Source organism: Neocloeon triangulifer, unplaced genomic scaffold (genome assembly GCF_031216515.1).
Source record: "Neocloeon triangulifer isolate White Clay Creek 2 clone unplaced genomic scaffold, ASM3121651v1 ptg000009l, whole genome shotgun sequence".
Taxonomy (NCBI): Eukaryota; Metazoa; Arthropoda; class Insecta; order Ephemeroptera; family Baetidae; genus Neocloeon; species Neocloeon triangulifer.
Window position 1 is genome coordinate 1,017,867 of NW_026775551.1, and position 8,945 is coordinate 1,026,811.

The following is an 8,945-nucleotide window of genomic DNA, read 5'->3' on the forward strand; positions in this document are numbered from 1 at the left end:
CACCCACTTTGATAAGATAATGAGCTGCAAGTCTTCAGCCAGTTTTTGAATAAATGTTTGGAGGGGGGCGCGCTCGAATGAAAATAAAAATCTTGAGCGGAAAGATCGCGACATCATTAGGAGGAGGCTATCGCAGCAGACATGCCTGGGCAAGCGTCTCTTCTTCTACTGCTTTTTGCAGTGAGTAAAATTGGTATATTAACTCATTGTCGATGAAAGGAGCTTGATTTTTTTTATAAACAGTATAATTTGCTAAAATTATTAGTTTTTGCGAAAAGTTGAAAAAACATACGGGATGCAAATATTTTAATGATTAAGATAGTTTTTAATATTTTAATTCATTAAATAATCAACGCATTATTGACTACTTTTACGAATAGTTCTTGAAACAAATTATACTCAAAATTACAGGTGAAAAACTCATTCGTGTCATAGAACTGGTATTTTTGTATGCGATTTATTTCTCTAATTTCACATTATACGAATTTGGTTTGGTCTTCAATCATTTATTATGATTACTGGAAATGAGTTACATTCTAGGAAACATTACAAATTGATTTTGGTTGATATTAATTCTAAATGATCCTCAATCTCAATATAATTATAGAGGTTGTTTAAACAGCTTTATAGTAATAATACTAATAATATTTTTCACTTTTTGTTTTTGGGCTTCTTCAATTTGGAGCTTTTTCCGGGAATTTTAAGGGCGTTTAATCAGAAATTTCTTGCATTCCAATATATACAGTGAATAAAATGTTGAGAATTTAGTAAAAAGCGGCCTGAACATATCGAGAGCACAGTGTTGCTCATTCAGTATCTCAGCTCCACTATCGCTCAAACACACGCTTTTGAGAAAAAAAATCCCTAAGTGGTGATCACGATTTAATACAGTGGCATATTTTTAGACGAGTGCAGACGAGTGTAAGGGAAACTTTAGAAAAATAATAATAATAACTATATCATGCAACTTAGTAAAAAGCTTAAAAGGTACGTCATAATTTGCAATTTGTAAATTAATGATCACTTTTTCACCCTGAAAGATGCCAATTCATTGCATCTCTTATTTGAACGACAGGGATTTTATATATTATATGCTGCATCTATATCAATAATAATACCATAGATTTCAAATTTGGGAGCAACGACGATTCTAGTTTGGTATGTGTGCATTTGCATAACCTTTGTTTCACTGGGCGTTAATCTTTAGTAGGTTATCATTGGCAAACTGGACGAAGTCCTTGTTAGTTCCGCCAGTGTTTGTGTTTGCTTCATGTGAAGGTTTCCTTTGAAATATCGGCAAAAAGAATAAATATGGCAAATGGCAATTAATACTTCCGAGCGATTTATTAATACGTAAGCACGAAACACTTCTAGTTGGACCTAAAATTGTCCCTTGGATATATCTGCAGGGGAGCTCCGCGTTGATTTTTTATTTCTGTTCCGTCAAAATCAGGGTATCAAATTTGTACGTATTGTTCACGCTTGTTTGGAAATATTGTAGCCGTGAGATTGCATTTTTCAGAGATGCCTTAAATTTTAAGCTTATACAGGGTAAAAAAAGTACAATGCGTTGGAGAAATCATACAAAATTACAATTATTTTTCACGTGCATCAATAGAAAGAATAATAAATTTGTTGCACAAATTCAAAATGTCAAATAGAGCGGTTACTGCTTTTGAAAGCCGTGTTGGTCAGGTTGTAATATAATTATTTTACATTTTGATCTAAAATGGTATTGAATCAAAAAAATTCAAGAATTCATTTATTTCGTTAAGCATAATTGCTATAGATGCATCGTAATTAATTGTTAAAATAGGCCACAGTACAATATTCAAACGAATCAAGTCGTAGATCACAAAAGCTTCATATAGCTCTTTTATTTTAAAATATCTTTTCATTTGGATAATCAGATGATGTGTATAATTGTGATTAGTATAATATAATAATCACATCATAATTTTCCATAGTCCATGTAAATATTGTTTTAAATAAATTAACAAACATACTTACCATTTTGATCAAAATAATTAATATAATAATTAACCATAAAAGGTAGGATTTATACAAAAATTTACTTTTGTTTTCATAAAAGAAGACAGACCAAATCAGATTTTCCAATTATTTTTGTTGGAGTATAGTGAACAGATAACTTGTTCACAATGAACTTTAAAATTTTTTTGCTGCGTTTATAAAATGTTTTCAATATTTTTTTTCTAACCTAAAGGTTGCTGCTTCTGGGCAAATATTGCCAACCCTTTACGAGTATTACACGGAGGGAGGTATAAGTTCCGGATTACAAACGCCGCCAGGACAATTCAAACTAAATGGAAAGGACATCACTTTGTACTCGGGCTCCATTCACTATTTCCGAGTTCTCCCCGAGTATTGGCGCGACAGGTTGCGGCGAATGAGGGCCGCCGGGCTCAACGCCATTGAAACGTAACTCAAAAGCATTATTTTGCGAAATTCCTTGTTCTGATTTCTCTTTGTAAAAGTTACGTGCCGTGGAATCTGCACGAACCTGAAATTGGCAAGTTTGATTTTGGCGACGGCGGAAACGATTTCTCAGCCCTCGTGAACATAACCCAATTTTTGCGAATCGCGCAAGAAGAAGATCTCTTTGTCATTTTGCGTCCTGGACCCTACATTTGCAGCGAGTGGGATTTCGGAGGCCTGCCAAGGTTTTATTTGAAATAAGTCTAAAATTATAAATCAAAATTTTAATCCATTCAAAGTTGGCTGCTGCGTTACCCTGGGATTCAGGTGCGTACTTCAGATCCAATTTTCACTCGGCACGTGAAGCAGTTCTTCGACCAACTGCTCGCTCAAGTTGTCGATTTCCAATTTACTCGGGGCGGCCCCATCATCGCAGTCCAGGTTATTACTTTGACAGTTTATGAATGTCATCACAGTAATTAAGTTAAAAAAATCAGATTGAGAATGAATATGGCTCATTTGGCGCGGCAAACGTGCAGCAGTCGTATCTCCAATTCATCAGGGACGCGTATATTGAAAATGGAATCAGCGAAATGCTCTTTACTTGCGACTCGGCAGTTAGCTCTGGAACTACAGGAGCGTTGCCTGGATGTGAGTTGATTTTTAATGTTAAATATAAATTATAATTGCGCCAAGATTTATTTTAAAATCGCGTTCAACTTTGAGCATAAATTTAATTTCCTAAAAAAGTAATTAATTGGCACTCAAAAAAGACTTTCTTGTTGAAAAAAAGATTTTTTATTCATAAAAAAAATAGCCTTACCACTTCCGGTCAAAGTTTGCAAACCTATCCTATTTCACAAGGAAGAAAAAATACAAAAATTTGCAAAATTGAAAAACGACTTTTAACCAAAATTTTTAAAAATCTTATTGCTAAAACCAACAAAATTCATGCGCCTACCTTTTTATTTATTAAGCAAACGCTTGAGCAGTGCGTTTACTCGCGAAATAGATTAACATGAAATTTTGAAGATTCGAAATTTTTTTTATTATTTTTTAATTTTGCCTATTTGTGTATTTTTTCTTGCACATTGTGGCCGAAACTAGTACAGCCATTTGATGATCTATAAAAAAAAATTAGCGTGCTTCGCTTAAAAATTTAGCTTTTCAATTTCAAGCTTTCTACGTAAGATTTTAATATTTTTAATTATTTCAGACTTGATGATGGCAAATTTCAATACAAATCCTGCCGCTCAGTTCGACAAACTTCTGGAGCTGCAACCTGACAAACCACTCATGTCGATGGAATATTGGGCGGGATGGTTCGATCACTGGTGGTCCAAACACGACACTGGACTCACTCCTGAACGCACGTGTTTTCTAATCTCCGATTTCTCGTTTTTAATTATAACTTTCAAAATTTTAGAATTTTCGACGAATTTGGGAATAATCTTCAGTTACAACGCGTCGGTCAATTTGTACATGTTCCACGGCGGCAGCACCCACGGTTTTTTGAACGGCGCCAACGCTTTGGGCTCTTACCCATTTTACGCGGCGGACACGTCTAGCTATGGCATATAAATTTACTAAATTTGAACTTTCATTTATTTAATTATATATGTGCTTCGTTTAGATTACGACGCACCATTGAGCGAAGCGGGCGATTACACGCTGAAATACAACTTAACCAGAGACATGGTCGCTCAGAACAACAAAGTACAAACGCTCCTTCCTGCGCCGCCTGCCAATAGCATGAAAACAGCCTACCCTACCCTGCCCATCACTGAATACCTATCCATCGAACAAATCATTCAACAAATCGTTAGTTCAAAAAATTTAATTTATATATTTTTTTCTTGTTTATTTTTTATTTCAAGCCGTCAGAGTTGATAACACAAATAGAGACAGTCACAAACATGGAAGCCTTGGAAATTAACGGAGGAAGTGGTCAGAGCTACGGTTTGATTGTTTACCGGAAGCAAATAGATTTGCCACCATCGGCACAATTGCAGATAATGGGACGCATCAGGGATGTGGCGATGGTGGTTGTTGACGGTCAGCAGAAGACACAAAGGCCAGAAGGTGGAATTTCAAACGAATCATTCGGCTACTGGACTGTCGCGTACGGAAAAGGATGAATTTTTATAATTGAAAATTAATTTAAAAAATTCAGAGATTCCACGTTTACAATTGAGGGCACTGATGCGGGAATCAACACGTTGGACATCATTGTTGACAACTGGGCCAGAGTCAACTTTGGTTCGCCGAAAGACTTTGAGCAGAAAAAGGGTCTGTTTGAAGGAACTGTGTTGGTTGAGGGTCAACCCCTGTCCAATTTGACTGCCATTCCTCTCGAGTTTAAGTCCAAGTGGATCAAAAGGTTGTTAATTTTATTAAACTATAAAATAATTTCTTATTTAATTTTAAATTTCAATTCAGTTTGACAGGTTGGCAGCCAATTCAGGGCCAGTTGCAGGGACCCGTCCTTGTCAGGGCCCAGTTCCAAATCCAGGGCACGCCGACGGACACCTTCCTGGACATGAGTGGCTGGAGCAAGGGCAGCATTTTTGTGAATGGCTTCAACTTGGGCCGATACTTCCACCTGGGACCACAAGTAACCAGTTACATTCCGGCGCCGCTGCTCAAAGAGGGCGATAACGAGGCAAAATTGATTTTCATTTCAAATTTAGAAAATTTATATATTTTTTTTTCGTTTTTACACAGATTGTGGTGTTTGAGCATTACATTCCAGCTACTCAACTCGTTTTTACAAACGTTCCGATTTTGGGCGGCAAGCGGAAAGGAGGCGCCTAATAATCAAAACGCTGAAGACTGCGATGTTATATTATAATTTGTATTTTAAAATATGTTATTTAATTTTATAATGGTTTCAATTTGCTATCTTTGTTGCTACTCGGAATATTAAATTAAATTAAAAATGGCTATTTCATTTTGTTTTTCACCTGCCTCAATCAGCACATGCGATATCTTTTGATATGCTGTTTTTTTCTGAGGTCGTTTTATGGTACGTCAAATAATATGTCAAACCTGCTCCGATTAAATCAATGTGAGATTTCGTGGCGACAATGATAGACGTAAAAATCCTTCTTGTTTTGGGCTGCCTTTTGTGTGCCGTGTGCATTGAAGTATATTGATATTTTTTCTAATAATTTATTTCTTTTAAAATTTTTAAACAATATATTAATTAAGGGCCAAGTGTTGCCAACAGTGTATGAATATTACACAGAAGGGGGAATTAATTCAGGACTAGAGGCTCTGCCAGGCCAATTCAAGCTCAATGGAAAAGACATTACCCTGTACTCAGGGTCCATCCACTATTTCAGGATGGTGCCCGAGTATTGGCGCGACAGACTGAGGCGAATGCGGGCTGCAGGACTGAATGCGATCGACGTGTAAAATTGTCCATTTTTTTATGAAATACAAATATACAATGTCATTTTATAAAACGGTTCAGTTACGCTCCTTGGAATCTGCACGAGCCAAGAAAAGGTGTTTTCGACTTTGGAAACGGAGACGAGGATTTTTCAAAGGTGCTCAACATTCGGCAGTTTTTGCAAATTGCTCAAGAGGAGGATCTTTTGGTGATTTTGAGACCGGGTCCGTACATTTGCAGCGAATGGGAGTTTGGAGGACTTCCTAGGTATAAATGTGTATAATTTTACTTAAAAATAAAAATACCTAAAGTCAAAAGATTAAAAAAAAAATGTATGAAACTCACAAGCTAGTTGTATTTTGTGTAAAATGTTGAGGAAAAAAATAATGTTTCCAGCTCGGTGAGAACGTTAAATTTTTTTAAGGTCAGGCCAACAAAAAGTCTTGTCGGCCTGTGCCCCTAATTAAAAGTGCAAAAAGCATCGCATCACCCAATTTTTTTATTTTATTTTGCAAGCGTTTTTTTTCACTTTTTGGGTTCATCTTTATTTAAAAATCATTATCATTTTAAAACATGTTTGCTTCCCAATTAAGCCTATGAGTTTTAGTAAGTTGCTTAATAAAGCTTGCTTAATTCTCTCCCAATGTTACTTTTCCATTTAATGATGCAAGGGGAAATTTATTTTATATACATGTATTTAATTTTTTTAAGAAAAGTTTTATTTTTTTTTTAAATTATTAAACTATTTTTAGTATTAATAAAAAAGGAATCAATTTTTATTGCTATTTAAAGTTGGTTATTGCGCTACCCTGATATCAAAGTGCGCACCTCTGACCCAGTTTTTACCGGCCACGTGAGACAGTATTTTGATCAATTGTTGGCGCAAGTCGTCGATCTCCAATTTACTCGCGGAGGTTCAATAATCGCCGTTCAGGTAAGCAATTCATCCTAGAATTATTATTTTTATTTTTACAAGAATTTATATCAGATTGAGAACGAATACGGCTCTTTCGGTCCTTACGACGAAATCAAGGATCGCGACTATCTCGCTTTCATTAGAGACGCTTACGTGCAAAATGGAATAAATGAACTTCTCCTTACGTGCGACTCGCCAGCACTCGTCGGAGACACAGGATCTCTCCCCGGATGTGTGTTGAACGTTTCAATATTAAAATGTATTTGTTGTATAATTTCATTTATGTTTAGATTTGATGACTGCTAATTTCGACAACAATCCCGCCACCCAATTTGACAGACTCCTCGAGCTGCAACCGGACAAACCGCTGATGGCCATGGAGTTTTGGAGTGGTTGGTTCGACTACTGGTTTGGAGTTCACACCGGCGGCCTCAGTCCAGAGAGTATTTAAATTTTAAGCATTTAATATCCCCCTTTTAAACTATAAAATTTTTAGATTTCGCTGAGCATCTGACGACGATTTTCAGCTACAACGCATCTGTGAATTTTTACATGTTCCACGGCGGAAGCACTTACGGTTTCATGAATGGCGCGAATAAAATTCCGGTCTTCCCTGGTTATTTGTCTGATGTTTCCAGCTACGGTATTTATTTCATTTTCAAAAACATTGTTATTTCCAGTAAATATTATAATAATTAATAATCTTTTATTGCGTGTGTACAACTGTCTCAGATTACAGTGCACCTTTGAGCGAAGCTGGAGACTACACGGAAAAATACAACATCACAAAAGATCTGATCGCCTTGGATAATGAAGTGCTAACTTTGACCCCGGCACAGCCTCCAAACAACCCCAAAACAGCTTATCCTGCACTGCAAATACAGCAATTTCTAACTTACGATCAAATTATTCAACAAATCGTAATCTGATAACTTTCTTTGACCTTTAAAAATAAAAATTACTTTTAATTCTATTTACAGCCTCTTCAGTTGAAGACCCAAATTCCAACGGTGATCAACATGGAAGCTCTTGAAATTAACGACGGAAATGGTCAAAGTTACGGACTCACAGTCTACCGAAAACAACTTGACCTCCCAACTTTGGCGGAACTGCAAATAGTGGGACACATCAGGGACGTTGCCATGGTGGTCGTCGACGGCGTGCAAAAGACGAAAAAACCACAGGGCAGTGGTGCCCTATTAGGTTTCGGATTTTGGACTAACAGGTACATAAATAAGAGGAAAAAATTTCACTGATTTATTGATAGAAAATCACTTTTGAATAGAAATTCGACTTTTGCGATCGAAGGCGCCGCTGCAGGTTTGAACACTTTGGACGTTGTGGTGGAAAACTGGGGCCGAGTCAATTTTGGCGGGCCGGCGTACTTTGAGCAAAAAAAGGGTCTGTTTGAAGGGCCGCTGCTGGTGGACGGTGTTGAACTGACCGACCTCGAGGCCATTCCTCTGGAGCTCAAATCGAAATGGATCAAAAGGTGCCTTAATTTATAATAATTATGAATGAAATTAAAAGTTTAAAATCGACTGCACGCTATTGAAGTCTAACTGGATGGCAAGCGTTTGAAGTCAACCAAAATATGACCGGACCGGTTTTGTTGCGAGCCACCTTTGACCTGAGTGAACCTCCCCAGGACACATTCCTAGACATGAGTGCCTGGGGCAGGGGAAGCATTTTCGTAAACGGTTTTCACATGGGCAGGTTTTTCCACGTTGGACCTCAAATAACCACTTACATTCCAGCGCCCTTACTTTTGCAGGGCACAAATGAGGTTAGTTATTAATTCCAAAAATGTATACGTGTAAAAAAAAAATGTTTTTTCCAGATAATAATATTCGAGCATTACTTGGCGGCCGACGAATTGACGTTCTCTGATGTACCAATTTTAGGACGAAATTAATTTTTTCTTTGATTACTTCCCCTTTCCCCCAAATCTTTCTGAAATGAATTATTTAAAATTAAAAAAAAAAAAAAAACTAAAGACGATAATGTTTGTTTGTGTTCATTATGAGTTTTTAAGTAGTTTTTTTCAAAATAAAATAAAAATACTTGATTGTAATATTTGCTTTTTCCTTTTTTTGCTTTCAAGTACTTTTGAACTATTCTGCAAATGGGGCGCGTCGCAATGAGACATAACTTTGTGGTGACGCCTCACAAGTCAATTAATAAATAAAAATAATTGAT

General features: G+C 36.6%; 2 protein-coding genes across 2 annotated transcripts; both read left to right on the plus strand.

Annotated features, from left to right (window-relative positions):
* Positions 1-42: 42 nt before the first annotated feature.
* LOC132195412 (beta-galactosidase-1-like protein 2) lies at positions 43-5,377 on the plus strand. Its single transcript, XM_059617377.1, has 12 exons — positions 43-180; positions 2,225-2,439; positions 2,496-2,681; positions 2,736-2,877; positions 2,934-3,087; positions 3,653-3,805; positions 3,863-4,009; positions 4,070-4,257; positions 4,314-4,558; positions 4,610-4,816; positions 4,876-5,098; positions 5,161-5,377. Exons 1-12 carry the CDS (start codon positions 142-144, stop codon positions 5,248-5,250), a joined length of 1,989 nt encoding a protein of 662 aa, XP_059473360.1. The 5' UTR covers positions 43-141; the 3' UTR covers positions 5,251-5,377.
* Positions 5,378-5,453: 76 nt separating this feature from the next.
* On the plus strand, positions 5,454-8,742 carry LOC132195410 (beta-galactosidase-1-like protein 2). The gene is made up of 12 exons (XM_059617375.1): positions 5,454-5,582; positions 5,647-5,849; positions 5,912-6,097; positions 6,623-6,764; positions 6,819-6,978; positions 7,037-7,189; positions 7,243-7,389; positions 7,479-7,666; positions 7,727-7,971; positions 8,032-8,238; positions 8,304-8,532; positions 8,587-8,742. Exons 1-12 carry the CDS (start codon positions 5,523-5,525, stop codon positions 8,659-8,661), a joined length of 1,995 nt encoding a protein of 664 aa, XP_059473358.1. The 5' UTR covers positions 5,454-5,522; the 3' UTR covers positions 8,662-8,742.
* Positions 8,743-8,945: the final 203 nt, after the last annotated feature.